The sequence below is a fragment of the Peromyscus leucopus genome, chromosome 6 (genome assembly GCF_004664715.2).
Source record: "Peromyscus leucopus breed LL Stock chromosome 6, UCI_PerLeu_2.1, whole genome shotgun sequence".
In the NCBI taxonomy this organism is placed as follows: Eukaryota; Metazoa; Chordata; class Mammalia; order Rodentia; family Cricetidae; genus Peromyscus; species Peromyscus leucopus.
Genome location: NC_051068.1, coordinates 39,010,454 through 39,032,932, shown reverse-complemented (window position 1 = coordinate 39,032,932; position 22,479 = coordinate 39,010,454). Strand labels below are relative to the sequence as shown.

Below are 22,479 nucleotides of genomic sequence, written 5' to 3'. Positions count from 1 at the left end.
GGTGTGCTCTCTAGCTGTCGGTCCAGTGCTCTTGATCTCCCAAGAGCTCAGATCAGTTGTCCCTGTGGGTTCCCCCATCATGGTCTTGACCCCTCTGGCTCTTACAATCCCTCCTCCCTCTTTTCAACAGGACTTCCTCCAGGAGCTCAGTGCATGGCTTAGCTGTGGATCTCTGCATCTGATTCCATCAGTTACTGGGTAAAAGTTTCTGATTACAATTAGAGTAGTCACCAATCTGATTACAGGAGATGGTCAGTTCAGGTACCCTCTCCACTATTGCTAGGAGTCGTAGCTGGCATCATCCTTGTGGATTCCTGGGAGTTTCCCTGGCACCAGGTTTCTCCCTAACCCTGAAATGCCCCTGCCCCATAGAGACATCTCTTTCATTACTCTCCCCCTCTGCTCTGCCCCCTACCTGCTCAACTCAATCCCTCATGTTCCCATCCCCCATCCCTTCCCCAGGCCCCATCCCCTATGCCCAGTTTACCCAGGACATCTCTTCTATTTCCCTGTCCTTTGAGTCTTCCTTATTACCTAGCCTCCCTGGAGCTGTGGATTGTAGCCTGGTTATCCTTTACTTTACACCTAATACCCACTTATGAGGAAGTACACAGCTTTCTGGGTCTGGATTATGTCACTTGAGATGAGTATTTTCTAGTTCCATACATTTGCCTGCAAATTTCATGATGCCATTTTTTTTTCAGCTGAGTAATACTCCATTGTGTAAATGTATCACATTTTCTTTATCCATTTAGTTGAGGAGCATCTAGGTTGTTTCCAGGTTCTGGCTATTACAAATAACTGCGATGAACATAGTTGAGCAAGTGTCCTTGTGGCATGTTTCAACATCTTTAGAGTATATGTCCAAGATTGGTATAGCTGTGTCTCGATGACCTGTGGTGTAGGCGTTAGCCTTAAGGTTGAATAAATGATATCTATCATTTTACCTTATTTTTAAACTAATCACTACTCTTTGCAAAGTAGCAAGAGAACAAAGGATTCATTTGGTCCTTTTTTTGGTGTGCTCTAATCAGGGTCCTAATTGCTTCTGCTCTTCTGGTGTTAAGTGATGTAAGAGGAGCTCACTGGTCTAACAAGTTTATGCCATTGCTGCACACTTTATTAGATATTCTGTTGTAAATTCTATTTCACAAAGCTGTACAGTTGTGTAACCAGTTTCATCTGTGGCTTGATCTGAGAAGTGAATGTCAAGTCACTATTGCTAAAATTATCATTTTATCTTAGATAGTTCACCTACTTTTGTCCTACTGCTCCCTAGCCTATATATGAGATGCCATTGACTGTCACCGCACACAAGTTTGGTGAAGATTTATCATGGGGTACAAAACTCTGTGCTTTGGATTCTCCTGTATTCTATTTGCTTATTGTGTTTATTCGCCTCTTCCAGGAAATATTGAAGAACCTTGGAGAGTGAGATTGGCAGATACCCTTGTAAAAATGACTTCACTTTTGGTAATATATTTTTTTCCTGGGGAATTGGGATGCTATGCTATAAGTATATTTGAAACTCCTTTTACTTAAAGTGTTTGAAAGAGATTTCAGGGTTTTTTTTTTTCCTTTCTTTTTTTGCTTTTGTTTTAGTTGTTTGGTTGATTGTTTTGGTTTGGTTTGGGTTTGGGTTTTTCAAGGCAGAATTTCTCTATGTAATCCTGTTTGTCCTGGAACTCACTCTGTAGACAAGACTGGCCTTGAACTCAGATATCTGTTTTCCTCGGCCTCCTGAGTACAGTGATAAAAGATATTCACCACCACTTGGCTTTCTTTATGATTTGTAAACCAGATGATATTGCTGTATATTTAATCACTAATATCCTTAACTGATTGTCTACAAACAGGAAGACAGACAGTGTTTGCTAAATCACTACATATAGTGACCTTATGGCAACATCAGAATAAAAGAAATAGTATTATCTGAAAAAAATATTTGGGAATTGCTAGGAAGTTAGTTTATGTTTGATGCTTTAAAAAATGCCTAGGCTCCTGTTGGTGGGCCCTACTTGGCAAAATTGTGCATTTATTGACCATAAATGACTGGTTGTTTTCTGTCCATAACTTTCTCTGGTGCCACTGTTGTCCCTTGCTAATAAGAAGAGCTGTGGGGTTCTTTCCACAGCCCTTTGGTGGTGTTTTATACTTGTTGGGCACACATATAGCTGTGAATGATCAGGATGATAATTTCTGCCTATATTTTACATTACTCAGACTGATTTAGGATTCTCAGTCACAAAGATAGCCTATTACACAGAAAGCTAACTTTAGACTTCAGAGTAGATTCAAAGCAGTCTGGTTGCCCCTAGAGACAAATAACAAGGTCCATTTCCCAGGTGTTGTTTGTTGCTGATTCAAGGTCAGAGTAGAAGCAACTTTATTAGTCATAACTTCCTAAGTAATTGATTTTTGCATGTTGTCCCAGTCTCAGGCTCAAGGTTCAGTCAATTGTTTACTGTCTGGGATCCCTCACCAACTTAGAGCTATGTGCATGGATCAATGTGACATTACTAGCCTAAGAGAAACTACATGACTTATTTTGTGTTATGAGCATGGGTTGGACCCTGAAAAGTAACATAATTTTCCAGAGTTTGGTTAAGAAAGGGCAGCAGCAATGTAGAAGAGGAAGTTATGAAGAATGTGAGTGAAGTGTGTGTGTGCTGAGTGAGACACGAATAAGAAAAAGAAGTGTTAGGGAAGATGAGAGAAATGTGAGAAAATGAATGAATGAATGAATGAATGAATGAGCGAGCAAAGAGAGAGTAAATAATGTGGAAGAAATACATGTGTGTGAGTGAATATGTGTGTGTGAGAGAGAAAGCTGTGTGAAAGAGCTTCTGCTATGTATAGGAAATGTGTAAAGAGTGGAATGAAAATGAGAAGGAACTGTGTAAAGTGTTATGCAGTGAGAGAGCTATGTATATGAGATGTATAGCTATGGCTGTGTGGAGAATTGAAACTGTATGGAGGCAAGGAAGATGAAGCTACCATAAAAAAAGAGATGTAGAAGAGGAATTATGTAAAAGAAAGATGTGCAGACCTGTGAAAACAGATATAACTGTGTATCGAGATATAAGGCCATATGTATGTAGAGAAAGATACAGAGCTGTATGTACAAAATGTAACAGTGTGAAGATATGTAGCTGCGTGCAGACAGAAAGAGTCAGAGACCATTTTTAAGAAGAAGTAAAAGAGAAACTTGCCATCAGAAAATGAAATGTGTGCATTTCCTTATTTTACCCCTCAGATAAAAATGTATTTCTAAATACCCTGAGATAGAAAAAAATCTAGCCCTCAGAAAGATAAAAAAGTTTCCTAAGCCCTCACTGCCTTTGTGGACTTGTTTGAATACTCTGGGGGTAACTGGAGTCTGGCTCCCAAAGCTACCAATACACTATATTCTGATCATGGTTTCCCCTCTCCCATTTCCTCCCAGAAACTCCTCACCTCCCCATTCATCCAATCCATTTATTCTTTCTCTCTTTTTCCTTAGAAAACAAGCAAATAAAAACACAACACACACATATGACTATAAAAACAGAAAATTGGAAGTCATAAAATATAAGGAAAAGACAAATAAGATTTTTTAAAAATGCCTAAAAAAGCAATATTAGACAAAAAATCTACAAAACACTGGACAGTTCATTTTGTGCAGGCTATCTCTCCTGGACGTGGACCTAATCAAGTCTAACCCAGTGAGACCCCGCTGGAGAACACTAATTTTTGCATTGCAAGCAGGGAATGGTTGGAGATAGCTTCTTTGTTAGTGATAGGAGAGGAGCCCCTCTCTACTTCCCCCTCTCAGCACTGGGACCCCATCTGGTTTGAACCTGTGTAGGCCCTGTGCATGCTTCCACAGTCTGAGTTCCTATGTGTGTCAGTTCTGTTGTGTGTGCAAGACACTGGTTCCTTGGTGTCATCTATTTCCTCTGCCTCTTACAATCTTTAACCTCCTCTTCCACATAGCTCCCTGAGCCCTGAGAGAAAGGGTTTGATGAAGACATCACATTCAAGAATGAATATAGCAAAGTCTCTCACTTTCTGCACGTTGTCCAATTGTGGGTCTCTGTATTTCTTCCCATTTACCACAGGAAGAAGCTTCTCTGATGATGGCTGAGCAAGACACTGATCTATGCTATGTGCATAACAGAATTTCATTAGGAGTCATTTATGATCCTTTAGCAAGTCAATAGCATTTGGGTTTCCCCTAGGCCCGTGATCTATTCAGTCTCAGGGTATTACCCACCTGAGCAGAGTCAGCCATAGGTTCCATCTCATAGAGCGGGTCTTAAACCCAGTCAGAGAGTGGTTGGTTACTCCTAAAATATTGTACAACTATTTCACAAGGATATCATGCAGGAAGGTCACCATTGAAAAATCACAGGGTTTGTAGCTGGGTTGGTCTTTACTTTTCTTACCTGGTAGTATACAGAGTGCCTACCAGTGCCATGAACAATAGTCAGGAGGGGAGAGGGCTCTAGTGAGGCAACTGTTCAACTTGTACATGTTGACTGATATGTAGGTGACATCTCCTTAATATCAGTTTATGGAGAGCAACCATTAGTGTTGGCAATGGCTTGAGTTATTGTGAAGTTTTCTTGGTACCCATTTGGTCAATTAATTAATTAAATCAACCCATTTCTGACACTGAACTTCTCAGTTGGTGGTAAAAGATATCTAGTTGGGGTATTGTCTACTCTGTTATTTGTAACTCCATCTAGATTTCTTTCATATATATATGTTTTAGGAATCTTCTAAAACAGTGGCTTTCTAATGATCCCTCAAATTTCAGTTGTTCCTCCCAGTATTCCCTCCCATAACTCACTTTTCCCTCCTCCTTGCCATTTAATCCCCCTGTCCCAGTCTCTCCATTGTCACTCCATAACAATATAATGTATTTCCTGTTCCTTGAGATATCCTCAACTTCCCCATAGTCCCTTACTCCAATGTAACTTCTATGTTTATACAGATTGTAGCATGCCTATTGAAATCTTGAAAGCTAACTTCTACATTTAAGAGAATACATACAGTATTTGAGTTACTTCATTCAGGATGATTTGTTTCTTTCTCCACCAATTTACCTACCAATTTTCCAGTTTTGCAACTGAATAATGTTCCAGTATATAAAGATATCACATTTTCATTATCCTTTAGTCTGCTGGTGGACATCTAGACTGTTTTCCAATTTCTGGCTACTATAAAGAAAGAAGTCATGAAAATAATGAAGTGTCTCTGTAGTAGGATGTAGAGTTCTTCAGGTATATGCCCAAGAGTTGTTTAGCTAGATTTTGAGTTAGATAAATATCCAGCTTCTGAGGAACTACTACACTGATTTCCATAATGGCTATTCATGTTTGCATTCCCATCATCAAAGCGTAAGTGTATCTCTCACCCTCACCAGCCTCACCAGCATGAGCTGCCATTTCCGTTATTGACTTTAGTCATTCTGACTGATGTAAGATGGAATCTCAAAGTAGTTTGATTTGCATTTCCCTGATGACTGAACATGGGAACATTTCTTCAAGTGTCTCTCAGCCATTTGTGTTTCATCCTTTGAGAACTCTTTTTAGTTATATACTCCATATTAAGTGGGTTCTTTACTTGATGTCCAGATTTTTAATTCTTAATATAGTTCAGATATTAGCCCTCTATTGAACATATATTCCATAAAGATCTTTTCCCATTCTGTTGTCTAATGCTTTGTCCAAATGACCTTGTCCTTTGCCTTACAGAACTCTTTCAGTTTCATGAGTTCATATTTATTAGTTGTTGTTCTTAGTGTCTGTGATAATGGTGTCTTGTTCAGAATTCCTCTTCCTCCCTGAATAAGTTCAAGACTATTTCCTACTTTCTCTTCTATCAGATTCAGGGTATCTAGCATTATGCATTGATTCTTGATCCATCTGGAATTGACTTTTATGCAGGATGATAAATATGGATCTATGTAAATTTTTCTATATGCAGCTAACCATTTTGACCGGCACCATTTGTTGAAGGTGCTATCTTTTTCCCAATGTATATTTCTGTCTTCTTTGTCAAAAGTCAGATTGCTACAGGTGTGTGGATTTATGCCTGGGTCTTCAATTTGATTCCATGCACCAGTGTGTATGTTTTTGTGCCAATACCATGCTGTTTTTATTTTTGTAGCTCTGCCATGCAATATGAGATTGGGGATGGTGATACCTATAGCAAGTTTTTAATGCTAAGGATTGTTTTTAGCTATCATGATTATTTTGTGTTTTCATATGAAGCTGAAAATTATCATTCCAATTTCTATGAAGAACTGTGTTGGAATTTTGATGAGGATTACATTGAATCATTAGATTGCTTTTGGTAGGGTTGGCATTTTTACTGTATTAATTCAACTGATCCATGAGCATGGGAGATTTTTTCATCTTCTGATATCTTCAACGTCTTAAAACTTTTATCGTAAAAGTCTTTCATTTGCTTGGTAATAATTACTCCAAGATATTTCAATTTTTGAGGCTCTGTGAAAAATATCATTTTCCTGTTTTTTTCCACAAACTCTTCATTTGTATACTGATTTTTGTGAGTTATTGTTGTATCCTGTTACTTTGTTGAAAATATTTATCTACTGCAGAATTTCCCTGGTGGAGTTTTTAGGATCGTTTATGTATGCAATCATATCACCTGCAAATAAAGACAATTTTACTTCTTTTTAATACTTGTATCTACTTGATCACCTTTAGTTGTCTTATTTTTCTTGCTAAAACTTCAAGTACTATATTGAATAGATTTAGAGACAGTAGATATCATTGTCTTGTTCCTGATTTTAGTGAAAATGATTTTTGTTTTATTTTTTCCTTTTCAGTTAATGTTGGCTGTGGGCTTGAAAAAAATTGCCTTTATTATGTTGAGATATATTGCTTTTATCTCTAGTCTTTCCTGGACTTTTATTATGAAGGGGTGTTGGATTTTGTCCAAGGCTTTTTCTCTATCTAATAAAATGATTTTGTGGACTTTGTCCTTCAGCCTATTGATATGTTGGATTACATTCATTGATTTTTATATGTTGAACTATCCACACATCCCTGTAAGAAAGCCTACTTGGTGGGTGATTTTCTAATTTGTTTTTTGTATTAAGTTTGCAAAGTTTTATTGAGAATTTTTATATCCAGGTTTATAAGGGAAATTGGTCTGTGATTTTCTTCTCTTGTTGGATCTTTCTGTGGCTTGGGTGTCAGGGTAATTGTGGCCCCGTAAAAAGGATTAGGTTATGTCCCTTTTGTTTTATGTTGTGGAATAACATTTGAGGAATATTGGCATTAATTCTTCTTGGAAGGTTGGTAAAATTCTATGCTGATTCCACGTGACCCTGGGATTTTTGTGGGAAGGTAGGGTTGAGATACTTTTAATTACATCTTCTATTTCACTAAGAGTTATGGGTATGTTTAAATTGCTTACGTGATCTTGGTTTAGCCTTAGATGGTTGTATATATCAAGAAATTATTCATTTATTTTAGATTTTTAGTTTGGTGGAGCACAGATATTTCTAGTATGTTCTTGTGATTCCATGACTTTCCTCAGTTTCTGTTGTGACGTCTCTGTTTTCATCTATAATTTTTAGGTGATTTTATTTACATTAATTTATTTTTAACAGGTAAGTTTATAGTACAATCCAGTCACACTTATCCCTCCACCTTTTTAAATCCTTCTCCTAACCTTACCAACATTATAGACTTAAACTCAGGCAGGTAATTTTCACTCTTCTTGATGTACTGCACTGCAATCTTTCTGGACTCATCTTCATCCCTCTATCAGCCTGTCTGCAGATACCTTTATCTTACCCTATCTCTACTCCCAGGGGATGCCAATAAATCTTGGTACAGATTCAGATTCACTCTTTCTTATGGACCCTATCAGCCATTCCTATTAAGCCATGGACATTCCTTTGTGTCAGCCCCTGACACTTAGGAACACTCTCCACCTAGGATTCCCAGTGCAGACACATGGCAGTGACTCAGATAGATGACTCATTGTGTCCTTCTTCTCCTCCATTATGATATTTACATTCTCACCTCCTGCCAGGTAACAATTGGCTTACACATGCCCCTCCACTCATCTCAAATCCATTCATTGGAAACCTCAGCTCCCAGTTCAGACCCAAGGTCCCCTTATCACTCTCACCCTTATCTCTTCAGATTACTTTCCCATAATATAATCTACTGGTAGAATCCCCTCCTCCTACCATATACCTTATACCCTGGAGCCCACATTTATTCCTCTCTATCTCCTACTAACATGCAGAAACACCCTCTACTGGACAATCCATAACTACCACACTTTCCTAAGATCCATGAGAGCAACATAAATCAAGGAATGAAACATCTACTCAACAATAACAAGAACAGATATCAAGATGTCTCAATCACCTCAATTATCCTGTTGTATAATATTATTTTAACTATGCAAAGGTGTGTTACATTTGTTTATGTTCCAAAATATTACTTTAACTGTATACAACAATAACTCACAAAAATCAGTAGCCTTCCTATATACAAATGAAGAAGAGTTTGTGGGAAAAAACAGGAAAATGATATTTTTCACAGGACATCAAAAATTGAAATATCTTGGAGTAATTATAACCAAGCAAATGAAAGACTTTTACGATAAAAGTTTTAAGACGTTGAAGATATCAGAAGATGAAAAAATCTCCCATGCTCATGGATCAGTTGAATTAATACAGTAAAAATGCCAACCCTACCAAAAGCAATCTAATGATTCAACGTAATCCTCATCAAAATTCCAACACAGTTCTTCATAGAAATTGGAATGATAATTTTCAGCTTCATATGAAAACACAAAATAATCATGATAGCTAAAAACAATCCTCAGCATGTGTTATTTTTGTTTGTGATGCATTTGTTTAACAATGTCCGGATGTGTGTTTAATTTGTAAAGATATGTTGCATCTGTTTCACTTTGCCTGCCTAAGGCACCTGATTGGTCTAATGAAAAGCTCGACAGCCAACAGGTAGGCAGAGAAATAATAGGTGGGGCTGGCAGACAGAGAGAATAAATAGGAAACGAAATCTAGGCTTGAAAAGAAGGAGATGAATGAAAGAAAAAGGAGGAGAGAATGAGGGGCACACCCAGGGCAAGAAGCCAGGCAGACATACAAGAGCAGTGAAAATAAGATATACAGCATTGAGAAAGATAATAAGGCCTGAAGCAAAAGGTATGTAAAGAGACACAGGTTAATTTAAGTTAAAAGAGCTAGCCAGAACCATGCCTAAACCAGGCTGAGCATTCAAAACTAATAAGTCTCTGTGTCATGATTTGGGAGCTGGTTGGTGGCCCAAAAGAAAAAGTCTTGTACATTTTGGCACCAACATGAGTGCCAAATTTCCACACAAGGCCTGAGTAAGCTAAAAACAAAACAAAACAAGACATACAGTATACATGCAGCAGAGCACTTAAACAGTCGTTTTCACATTAGGAACAGCAAGTTAAGGAAGAACACCTACTGCAGCGTAGGCACAGGCATTCCAAGCCTGGGGTGTTGAATGCAGTTCTCTGTCAAAGGCACCTAGGCAGAAGTTTCTTTCTCGCCTGCCAGTTTCCAAATAACAGACACAGAGACACAATATTAATTATAAATGCTCAGCCAATAGCTTATGGTTGTTACTAATTAACTCTTACATTTTCAATTAACTCATATTTTTATCTACTTTTTGCCATGTGGCTTGGTACCTTTTCTCAGTACAGCATGTTCATCTTGCCTCTCTCGCTGAATATGCTGGAGACTCCACACTCTGTCCTTCTCCTTCCCCACATTCTCAGTTTGGCTTTCCCACCTAACCTTATTCTGTTCAGCTATTGGCCAGTCAGCTTCTTTATTAAACCAGTCACAGCAAAATATATTCCTACAGTATATAGGACTATTCAAAATTTCCCCCTTTTTGTCTAATTAAAAAAGAAGGTTTTAACTTTAACATAGTAAAATTACACACAACAAAAACAGTTATCAAGTAAGAATTACAGTTACAATATCTAATTCATTTGTATTTGTCAAAGTTAGAGAAAATATTCTACTATCTATTTTATCTTTGTGAATCTAAAGTTTATACTTAATTTATCTTTTATCCTAACTAACACTTTGACATATGGCTATCTAGTCTTTAACTCCATCAAAGACCCCAGAAAGATAAAATGTTACCAATGACAGGGACATCTGCCTACCTGAACAGTTACCCTAAGTTCTTCTGTAACACTGGGGCATACATCTTTGGCTCACAGGCCTAGTATATCTGATGGACTTTTCTGAGAAGCAAGGAATTTTGAAGGACTCTTCTACTTTGTCTGGTTAAAGTTTGGAAGTTGACTTTTTTTTTTTTTTTTTTTTTTTGCATCCTGCTGGGCCACTTTACACAGCATACTGTCGGAAGTCGAGGCAAGAGCAGTTTCTTGCCCAGTGGCTATCTTTTGCCACAAAGAAAGCAAACTCTATATGGAGTTTCTTTGGTGCCCATCATCTTCTCTGAATTAGGTTGGTGTTACCAGGGGCAGATATGTCTCACTGACGTGAAAAGCCTTAGGTTATTAAGCATATTAAATGCCACATTCTGTAAGTCTTGGAAGTGTATTGGTGGCAACTCCACGTAGTTAAAAGGGAGGTTTATTTTGGGGGGTAACTTACAACAAGTAAACGGATAGGCTACAGGGTCAAGGAGAGGTGCAGGGCAGTCCAGTGGTGTTCTCCGGAGAACTCTGCTCAGTCTACCATCCAACAGCCAGGATTACCAGGAACCAAGAGACCAGCACATCTTGATCCTGTCTCAGCCCCACCTCCGGGGTAGACATGACAGTTACCAGAAGCCTCAATGGGGTAATAATTCCAGGTCAAAGCTGGAACAGCTACCACTATAGAAGTGTTTGAAAACCACCTATTTAAATACATCTGTGTATTACGTTGGAAACATACCTAATATGACTATGAGTTTGACTAGTATAGATGATTGCTAATCTTTATTTCTTAATTATACATTACATTTTTAAATAAGCTGCATAGACATAATAACCCAAATAAGAGTAGAAATATACATACACTGTAACAAAATTAACTTTAAATTTGTATCAATATATAAAAATCCACACCAATGTAAAATATTTAAGACTAGTAGTTGTTCTTTTGACTTAAAAGTAGATTAAATAATCTACCCTATTATCCTATCATTTCTATATCCCTCCTTCTTCTTTTCATAAGGAGATCTTTGGATCCAATCTCCTTTGTTCAGCTTTCTTTCCGACCATACCAATAACAATTTGTACTAACTCTCCTTAAATCACAATAAATATGCATAACCCATCTTTTGAGAATGTGGGTGTCATGCTCTAGACTATTTCCTGTTGTTGTGGGGTGCTGGAAATCTTTGGAGAAACCTTGAGAAAATCAGGATAATTGTTAGGTCTTGACTAGAGTATTCTGTGAGGCTGGATCACTTCTGTCTACTGTGTCCCTTTAGAAAAGAGTCTGCCTCCCAGGGATATCAACAGAACATGTCATAACCAAATGCCATAAGACAAACCATCAAGGCTGGACAGGGTAACCTTGTAGGAGGAAAGAATCCCAAGAGCAGGCAAAGAGATTCAGAGATACCCATAAAAACCCTAAGCTAAATAACCAAAGCATGGAGGACCTAGTGCAGGCCCATGCCAGCTCTGTGATTCCTGCTTCAGGTCCCTATGAGTCCTGCTTGGTTGATTTTGTAGGCTGTTTTCTCGTGGTGTCTTTGACCCCTCTAACTCCTGCAATCCTTCCTCCCCCTCTTCTAAAGGCTTCCACAAGCTTCACACCTGTTTTGCTGGGTGTCTCTGTTCTGCTCCCATCGGCTCTCAGAGGAACTCTCTCTGATGAGATCAGGCTAGGCACCAATCTATGAGTAAAGCAAAGTATCTGTGGGGGCTCACAGAGGCTCCCTAAGTAAGGCCTTTCTCAAGGTCAGAAAATCAGAGCTTGCTTTACCCAGCAGGGCTGCATACTAGGATGATTTGGTGAAGGGCATGATTACCAAGTGTTTTGAAGGGTTTACACTTGGCTGTACATTGTACTTTGATCTTGAAAGGGGAGGTCTTTTGCCTCTCCCCTTGGTAGTGTATAGAAAGCCCATTAGAATAAATCTCAAGGTGGCTAGGTATTAACCCAGGGCCCTCCTGAAGCTATCCTGTGTCTCTGTCTTACTGTCTCTATCTATATTTCTATTTAATATTTCCTCATTCCTCCCTCCTCCCACCAAGAACCCTTCAACAGGTCATAACCAAAGCCCCCCCTCCCCGCCCCTGTGGGTACCTGCCCTGAGGAGATTTCTCCCAGAGTCCTGGGGAATAAGCATACAAGTGACTGGGTATTTAATCTGGAGGATATCAAATGAATCTATGCACATAGTGTTCTTTCAGTCCGTTCACTTCATTGTTCTAAGTTAATTATCTGATGTCTTTGCTGTTCTCTCTCTTTTTTTCTTTCTCTAAGTCTACAGCCCCTTTTTCCTCATCATTTTCTCTTAGCTGAATTCTCACAATTTTCACAGGAGACTCCTTGCAATCCTAAGAAAAGTTTCAAAACCCTCATGGTCACAGCACATTCCTAGAATAGATGATAGGGAGCAGAGCCATTATCATAGTAATGCAAGGTTCCAAGGTCCCAAGACCAGAGGGAGGGATCTCAGTGCCCAGTACCACAAACTCTGAGACATAGTTTTTTATCATCAGACTTGGAAAGTGAAGAATTGGCAGGCTTTTCTTATGGAGTTTTGTGTTAGTAGCCTTAAAGAGACACCTACAACTCTGACCTTGAGCATAACTGTAAAGTTTTAAACTTATGATTGATATGCAAAGGACTTTAGTCTAGTTTGAACTTACTCTGAGGTAAAAATGAGCTAAGTGCATGCAGTTTGTGTTAGACTGAGACAAGATTATTATTTTTTGCATTAGTCTGAGCCAAAGGAACAAAGCTGTGTTAGTGTCAACACTCTCATGGGACAATGGACCTGGCTGTGAAGTATATCTCTAATACAAATTGCTAAAAGGTCTTATTAATAGAAAACCTGGAACCAGATATTGGGGTGAAAGCTGAAAGATCAGTGAAACAGAACAACCACAGCCAATCTCACCTTGCCAACTGCTTAGCCGATCCTGTTTCCACAAATGGGTCTCAGTTTAAATACCGCTTAGTTCCTATCTCCTCATGCCTTATATACTGTTATCTACCCAGCCATGGGATTAAAGGAATGTGTACTTCCCAAACAAAGCCTACAAAACCTCTAGTTCCTGGTCCTTATATACCTTTCTGCTTCCTGCCATCACTTTCTGGGATTAAAGTCATGTATCTTTTCCAAGCAAAGACATGAGATCTCAAGTGCTGAGATTAAAGGTGTGTGCCACAATGCCTGGCTCTGTTTCCAATGTGGCCTTGAGCTCACAGAGATCCAGACACATCTCTGCCTCCCAAGTGATAGGATTAAAAGTATGTGCCACCACTGTCTGGCCTCTATGTCTAATTGAGTTGCTGTCTCAATCTCTGGTCCCCAAATAAGTTTTTAGGGTACATAATATATTGGGGTACACAATATATCACCACATATATCCTATATTCTATATATCAAAATTATACAACTAAATGAAAAAAATCATCTTCTTGACCACCAACAGATACACATACCCATAAGATTGAAATGAGATTACATTCATACATTTTATGAAAATGCATGATAATGGGAATATCATAGCTGTAATTGCATAAGAAGTTTTCAACAAGAAACAATCAATAAAGGCAATAACTCCAACATGGCTTACATGAGAGCTTAGTCCTCTACCAAAACCCTTGGTTCTTTTAGATGGGACTTTTGAACACTAGTCACCTGCTGCATACTCCAATGGTCCTTTGCTACCAGCAGCCCTCAATAAGGTCAGAGCTGTTCTCCCACAAGCACCATGAGGAATCATTTCATTAGTTTTCTTTGTCAGTTGAGTTTGGTTCTGTGCTATTTCTCTGAGCTACACAGCTGCCAGTTCCTGGCTGTCTAGGCAGTTTTGGACCTGAGCTTGGGTATAATGTAGATCAGCCATTTGTTGGCAGCTCCCACAAGCTCAGAGCCACCATTGCCCTAGCACGTCTTTCAGGAAGGACAGGTTTGGGGTTGACAGTTTCGTGGCTGGGTTGGTGTCCCTGTCCCACTACTAGAAGCCTTGTCTGGTTATAGAAGATAAATAGCTCAGAGAAATAGGGTGTAACCAAACACAACTGACAAAAAGAAAGAAAGAATTCCTGACGGTTCTCTGCTTTACTCACAGGTATTTATTAGCTGTAGGAGTTCCCTAGTAGAATTTTTAGTATTGCTTATGTATACTATCATATCATCTGCAAATAATGATACTTTGTCCTTTTCCTTTCCAATTTATATCCCCTTGATCTCCTTCAGTTGTCTGATTTCTCTAGTTAGAATTTCAAACACTATAATGAATAGATATGGAGAGAGTGGACAGCCTTGTCTTGTTCCTCATTTTGATGAGATTACTTTGAGTTTCTGCACATTTAATTTGATGTTGACTATAGACTTGCTGTAAATTACCTTCATTATGTTGAGGTATGTCCCTTGTATCCCTAATCTTTCCAAGAATTTTGTTATATAGTGGTGTTGGATTTTTTTCAAAGACTTTTTTGGCATCTAATGAGATGATCATGTTTGTTTGTTTTTTCACTCAGTTTGTTTATGTGATGGATTCCATTGACTGAATTTTTTTTATCTTAAACCATCCCTGCATCTCTGGGATGAAGACCATGATATATGATTTTTTTGATGTGATCTTGGATTGTGTTTTTAAGTATTTTGTTGAGTATTTCCATTTACGTTCATAAGGGAAACTGGTCTGTAATTCCCTTTCTTTGTTGACTCTTGTGTGGTTTACCTATCAGGGTAACTGTGGCCTCAGAAAACAAATTTGGCAATATTCCATCTGTTTCTATTTTGTGTAGAATTCTGGCCGAAAACCATCTAGCCCTGGCTACTTTTCTTAATAGATGTTCTTATATGCATGTTTCTGTATATGCATATTTGCTTTTAAGTTGAGAGCTTTATACTATTGATAAAAAAAATCTTTAATATGAGAAAACAACAGTTCTGATACCATCATTAGTACCTGTCACTCCTCGAAGTATTTTATATGACTGCCATTATGATCTTCTACTTGTTACTTTCTTCTAGAATTTAGCATTTTTTTTTTTACTTTTGTTTATAAGATCTATAGCCGAGTGGCAGTGGTGCATGCCTTTAATCCCAGCACTCGGAAGGCAGAGGCATGTGGAACTCTGAGAGTTTAAGGCCAGCCTGGGCTACAGAGTGAGTTCCAGGAAAGGTGCAAAGCTACGGAGAAAAACCCTGTCTTGGAAAAAAAAAAGTTCTATAATGTTTCAGCTAATATACAAAGAAGATTATATGTACCACTGGCCTAGATACATGGCATTTCATCTTGTTCTTCAGTTACTATTTGTGTAAAAATGATCAGCCTTGGGGGTTTCTGGAGACAGTATTCTCACAATTAATGTAGACAGGTATAATATCTGTATGGATTTTTAACCTTAACATCATGAGGAAGACATGCTGTGGGATGTCTTTCTCTATGCTGTGAATATGTATGGCTCCCATTGGGTAATAAATAAAGCTGTGTTGGCCTATGGTAAGAAAGTCTACAGCCAGGTGAGAAATCCAAGCAGAGATACAGAGAAAAGAAGGGTGGAGTAGAGAGAGATGCCAGCCACCAGCAAAGAAGTAATAAGATGCCAGCAGACTGATAATGCCATGGCTGCATGGCAACATATAGGTTAATAGGAATAGATTAATTTAAGATGAAAGAGCTAGCTAGCCAGAAGCTAGAGCCATAGGGCATACAGTTTGTAATTAATATAAGCCTATGAGGAATTATTTTCTAAGCAGCTGCAGGACTGTAGGGCCAGGTGGGACCAGGTGGGACCAGAGAAACTTTGGCTACATTTGGCACTCAACGTGGTAGCAAGAATTTCTACCTAAAACCTGAAAAAAGCTTTAAAAAAAGGTGCTAAAATGAAGCTAAAAACAGCTTCCTAGTGGTGTCTCTCATGTGAACTGTGATTATATATATATATATATATATATTTATATATATATATATATATACTCTTGTTTAAGGTATTATATCTATGCAAGTCATTTAAAATTATATAGTTAAGAAATACAGATTAATAACTATGATAATCAAATCTATAGTAGTTTTAAGTTTTCTAAGTATACATAAGTATATTTCAATTAGGTAGGTAATCTTCAAACACTTCAAAGACCTACAGAATATGGTATTTAAAATGTTTTAAGTACTTAGACTTTTCTGGACAGTGAGACGCATCTGCTCCTGGCAGAACCAATTACTTCAAAGAGGATGATGGGCATCGAAGAAACACATTATGGAGTTTGCTTACTTTATGGAAAAAGTTAGTCACTGGGGAAAAAATGCCCTTGCCTCAACTGCTTCACAGGATGCTGTATAAACTGGACATGCAGGACTCATAGGAAAGTGACCACTGAACTTTTCAAGGCAAAATGGTCCTTCAGGTTTCTGCTTCACAGAAGAAACTGCCAAACATTCTATGGGACATGGATAGAAGCAACTGATGAACTTTGCCAGGATGAGCAGAACAGTCCTTAAAATTTCCTGCTTCACTGAAGGCTATGATAGATACTCTAGGCCTGTAGGCTGAAGATAAATGCCCCAATGTTACAGAAGGACTTTAGATGCTTCTGTCATTTCTATTATTATGGAAGTTGTTTGCCATGCACTTCCTGTTTACTCAGGTAATATATCTTTCTGGGGTCTTTGATGTAGTTGAAGACTAAATAGTTCTAATTATAGTTTTCCTTAGTCATGATAAAGATAAATTAGATATAAAACTTTACACTCACAAAAATAGTATAGAAGATAGAATATTTTCTTTAATTTTGCCAAATACAAAGACTAATATTGTAACTATGATTATTGCTTGATAACTGTTTTATAATATATAATTTTACTATGTTAAAGTTACAACCTTCCTTTTTGACTAGACAGAAAAGGGGAAGTATTGTGTAATGTCTTTCTGTATGCTGTGAATATGTGTGGCTCCCATTGGACAATAAATAAAGTTGTTTAGGCCTATGGCAAGAAAGCTTACAGCCAGGTGAGAAATCCAAGCAGAAGTACAGAGAGAAGGGCGGTGTAGAGAGAGATGCCAGCTGCCGCCAAAGGAGCAACAAGATGCCAGCAGACCAGAAACTCCATGGCCATTTGGTAACATACAGATGAATAGAAACTTGGTTAATTTAAGATAAAAGAGCTAGCTAGCCTGAAACTGGAGCCATACGGCATACAGTTTGTAATTAATATAAGCCTCTGAGGAATTACTTTATAAGTGGCTGTGGAACCACGGGGACAAGTACGACTGGAGAAACTTCCAACACAACAGTACATACTCCAGAAGATTCTAGTCACATAAAAATATACAATGATTTCACTGAAATTGGTTGGTAATATGTTAGATAACTTATCAGAAATACTAGAGAAAACCTGTTTTCAATGGTATAAAGTAAAAAGTGGCTTCTTTTTCCTTCAAGTGATCTTAAGAAAATGAAAAGATGCTGTTTTATAGCTAAAAGGGTGGAATATAAACTATGATTTATATAAGAATTTGATGACATTTAAAAATATTAGACTAAACTAGAGATGATGGAGACAGCATAGTGGGTAAAACGTTTGCTGAGCACGGGTTGGGGTCTGCCCTCAGGTCTCCAGAACCCACAGTCTGCTGGATATGGTAACCCACATCTCCCTACAGGGAGGGGAGGGGCGGGGAGGAGAATCAAGGAAGCCACTGAGTCAGAAAGATTGGCGTATACAGCTGGAGCAACTGAACCTGTCTTTAACAAGGTCAAAAGATAGGAACCAACACCCAAGTTTATCCCTGACTTCCACAAGAACACATGACCGACATGTTTACATGCACACACAAACACAGATCATTTTATAACACCAAATTGAATGACCAACAAAATAAAATAAAATATTGGAACATACCTAAAATGCCGCTTTTCAGATAATTTTGTTTTAGATAAAATTACAGCCAGCTGGTGATGGTACATGCCTTTAATCCCTTCACTCGGGAGACAGAGGCAGGAGGATTTCTATGAGTTCAAGACTAGCCTGGTCTACAGAATGAGTTACAGGACAGCCAGCGCTACACAGAGAAATTCTGTCTCAATATATATATATTGAAAAATATATTGAAAAATTTGGTGGCAATAGATGAGATTACTATTACTTCCAAACACAGCATGCTTAATATTTTTTTAATTTTATTTATTTGTACGCCATGCTTTCCCTGTTTTATTAGTTCTTTGCGAATTTCATACAATGGTGTTTGACCATATTTACCACTCTTGAAACCCCTACTGAGCCATACAACATTCCTTACTTGTGTTATCTTTTTTCCACACCCATCAAGTCTACACTGGACTTCCTAAATACTCTTGGATGTGTGACTTCTCATAGGCGGACAAGTGACGTACCAGAAGCCACACCCATCACAAAATTGACTCTCCCTCTCTGACCAGCTGAAAATTGCCATGAGCTCCTGGGCTAAGAGGAAAGACTGCATGTTTATCTCCCTCTTCCATGATGGGATTTATTCTGTTTTGAGTTTACACAGCTTGGTGCATGCTGCCACAATCAGTGACTTCATACATTCAACTGCCATGTTGTACCTTGAATACTCTGTTTCTTTATATTTATTCAATATCTCTGGCATATACAGCCCTACAGTCTATCGAGGGCCTTTGAGATCCAGCCTCAAGGTCCTCTTCAGGGCTCAGGTCAGACACTACAGGAAGTGAAAGGAACTTAGGGTGTCTGAGGGCAAACAAATTAGCTCACATGCATGCTCTTCAAATCATGTCTCTTTATTGTTCCACGTTTCTTCTAATTTTCATGCCCTAATTGTCTAATTTCTTCACTCTAATTCTTTCTTCTAGTCTTCCTGCTTCTTTTTCTCTAGCCTAAAAATTCTCTTTTTACAGCAGATTTGAAGCAATAAAAAAATGCAAGAGTTATCTCTCATTGGTCAAAAACATATTTCTAGGATGAATGATAAAGAGCCAAGCCATTTGCCATGGCAACACAAGGTTTTAAGGTTTCAGGACCAGAGAGAAGGGGCATAGTGCCCAGTATGACAAACTTCAAGACATAGCTCTTTGTCAGCAGACTTGGCCACAAAGGACTGGCATGCTTTTCTTAGGGTGCTTTGTGTGGATAACCTTGGTTAGACCCCTGCAACTCTGACTTTGTGCATAATTGTAAAGTTTTAAACTTATGATCTATTTACAAAATCCTTTAATCTAGTTTGGACTTGCTCTGAGGTAAAAATGAGCAAAATGTGTGCAGTTAGTCTGAGCAAAAGGAACAAAGCAGGCTTTTAAGTGTTTGTGGAACAACAGATCCAGCCATGAAGCACATCCTAACATATAGTCCATACATCGAATATACAGCTAAAAGAGAAGTCATGATTCTGACCATCCACAAATGCATGTGCCCATAAGACTGAGATGCAATCATGAGATTACATGTACATATTACATGAAAATGCATGGTAATAGGAAATTATCGTATCTGTTATTGCATAAGTGAAATTACAGATAAAAGCAACTGGTTTTTCAGAGCCTGTGACCCTGCCTAACAGGGTTCCTCCATCAGAAAACCATTTGTCTAGTGGGATGGCATCTGAATATTCATTATGAATTGCTATAAGCTGTAATTGTGTCATGGCTCACAGTAACTCGGAATAATCGCTCCTGACATCAGTCTCCACTTCTGCAATGATCTCTGTGTTTTGGAAGGAGAGAAGGCTCTATAGAAGTTCCATTTAGAGTTGAGTATTCATTAGTCTTTTATTCCCTTTAACTTAGTTTGTTTTGCATCTCTACATTAATCACAATCTACTACAAACAGAAGCTTGTCTACTGAGGACTGAGAGATGTATTAACTTATAGGTATAACAGTAAGTCATTAGGAGTCAATTTAATACTATGTACATTTAACAGAGTGGCCATAGTATGTTTTCTCCAGGGGCCTATGACCTGTCTATCCTGATTCTTGACCCAACTATGGTATTAGATATAAGTTTCATCTCGTGTAATAGGACTAAAATCCAATAAGAACGTATTTGGTTACCCCCATGATGTTCAAACCACAGATGCAAGAGCAGGTAAGTCTTGCTAGTCCTATGGTTATTGTAGTTCATGGGGTTCACAGTTGGGTAAAATTGATGATTACTTTCCTCTCTGGTAAGATACATAGCATGTTTAGCCCAATAAAAGCTAGCAAGTAGGAATGAAGCTTCCAAGCCAATAGACTTAGTATCTCCAAGCATTTATTTATTATTATTGGACAGATTTATGAATTTACCTGATGAATTCCCTTCTCTCACTCCTTTCTATGTCTACTGGAATCCATTTTCTCACCAGGTTCACCCACCCACACGCACTTTCATGTCTTAATTCTTCTGTGCGGTCCAATGAGTTTAATAGAGTTTCTTGCTTGAGCATTGGGAGGAGATTATTTACTATAGCAAGGGTAACTCATTAACAGCTATGCAAGAAAATGACTCTTTCTTCTTACTAACCTATAACCACCAATATTTTCTCAAAGGGATGGAATTTTATTGACGCATCTACCATTCATTATGAATTGTTCATGAACCTAATCTTGTGCTGGTCTGGAGCAGATAAACACATTGAGAATTTTATACTACCAAAACACTGTTAGAGATAAAATCGGTCCTCTAAAATATATCACACTGTTTATTTTTATCATTGCATGAGTGTGTGCAATTTTTGTTATTAAAAAATGTTTAATGTTTAAAACTTTGTCTTCTTATAGGCTACATTATTTGAAAACACAGGTCTTATGAAATATGAAGGACTATTTTCAATTATAGCAAAAATGCACTTTACAAAACCAGTTTCAGATGAAAACATTACAGTGATTGACACAAACTTTAGTGACATTCCTGTTCGTCTGTACTTGCCAAAAAGGAAATCTGAAAGACAGAGACCAGCTGTAATTTTCATTCATGGTGGTGCCTTCGTCACAGGAAGCTGCAGTAAGTGTATTTCTGATGTGTGTGTGGCTCATATATTCATATTCAAATAAGTGCTGTGGATTGACAAAGTACTTATCAATATAATGATGACTTGCTTGAGTAATATGTGCTTCTTAAGTGAGATACATTGGAATTTGTTTTCTATTTACAGTGCACCAATTTATATTTATTTCTACTATTTCAGAGGTGTCAACCTATGATGACCTGAACAGATGGACAGCAAACAAGCTTAATGCTGTTGTTGTGGGAATAGAGTAAGAGAATGATAATATTTCTTATCACAGCCCTAGCTCTCACAACATAAGCTTAGCTTTCTCAGGACTACATACCCACCTAAGTTTCACAAGTAGCTTATTTTATCTTCAAGTAACATAGTAGAATGTATACTCATTATATGCTTGAGATATTGTTTTTTGACATGGTTATAAAACAGTGTAAAGACAGTGTTGCTCTTGGTTCTAGGATTTTTTTTGGTAAAAATGTTGGTAAAATTTGAATATTTTAAGATATTATATAATTAATATCTTATTATCTCATGAATTTTACCAACATTTCCAATAACACACAAAAATATGAGCAAATGCTTATTATTTTATGAACTATTGTGTCTTCTAAACTACTGAGACTTCCATCCGGAGGATGAAAAGGTTATTGCACATCTAGACAATTCCATAGTGAAATATTATAGAAATAGATTTACAGAATTCTAGACTTCAGACAAGAATCACCTCAAGGAATTTCATAGTCCAGAGTATATTGGGGGCAGGTAGGACATACTAGAGAGATTAGCTCTGTCCTGCTCATAATTAATTGTTAATGGAACCAGACAAATTGCTTATGTTTTGAGAAATATCTAAGTTATAATAGTAAGAATGGTGTGCCCTTCCTGCAATAATTTTAGCCAAATTTAACACATAATCATTTTAATAATATTTTAAATGGTGTGATATATTGTATAATGTTTAAGAATTCTACATGATTTTAGGTACTTGCTGTTCTTTACTGTGAAGAGTAATGATATTTGTATGTCATTGTTCATAATATGCTAATTTTCAAATATTTAAGATACAGATTAAAATATAAATATCTGCAAGGACCATGTGATGGATATTGTTTAATATAAGCATGTGAATAATTCAGAAATTTAATAGATATTAAGGTGATAGAAATAAAAATGTGATAGCCCAATTGAAGTGTCTTCCAAAGAGAACACACAGACACACACACACACAAAGCAAAAATGAAAATACATAGTAGTACTTAGTCTTATGAAACAATTCAATAATTTGAGTAAGATC

General features: G+C 37.6%; 1 protein-coding gene across 1 annotated transcript in view; it reads left to right on the top strand.

The window, feature by feature from the left end:
• Positions 1-1,288: 1,288 nt before the first annotated feature.
• Positions 1,289-22,479, top strand: part of LOC114688041 (arylacetamide deacetylase-like 2) — a 34,425-nt gene continuing 13,234 nt past the window's right edge. Inside the window, exons 1-3 of the mRNA XM_028862664.2 lie at positions 1,289-1,473; positions 20,959-21,181; positions 21,366-21,435. Of these exons, the coding sequence (XP_028718497.1) occupies positions 1,336-1,473; positions 20,959-21,181; positions 21,366-21,435 (431 nt within the window). The 5' untranslated portion in view covers positions 1,289-1,335. The remainder of the gene's footprint in view (positions 1,474-20,958; positions 21,182-21,365; positions 21,436-22,479) is intronic.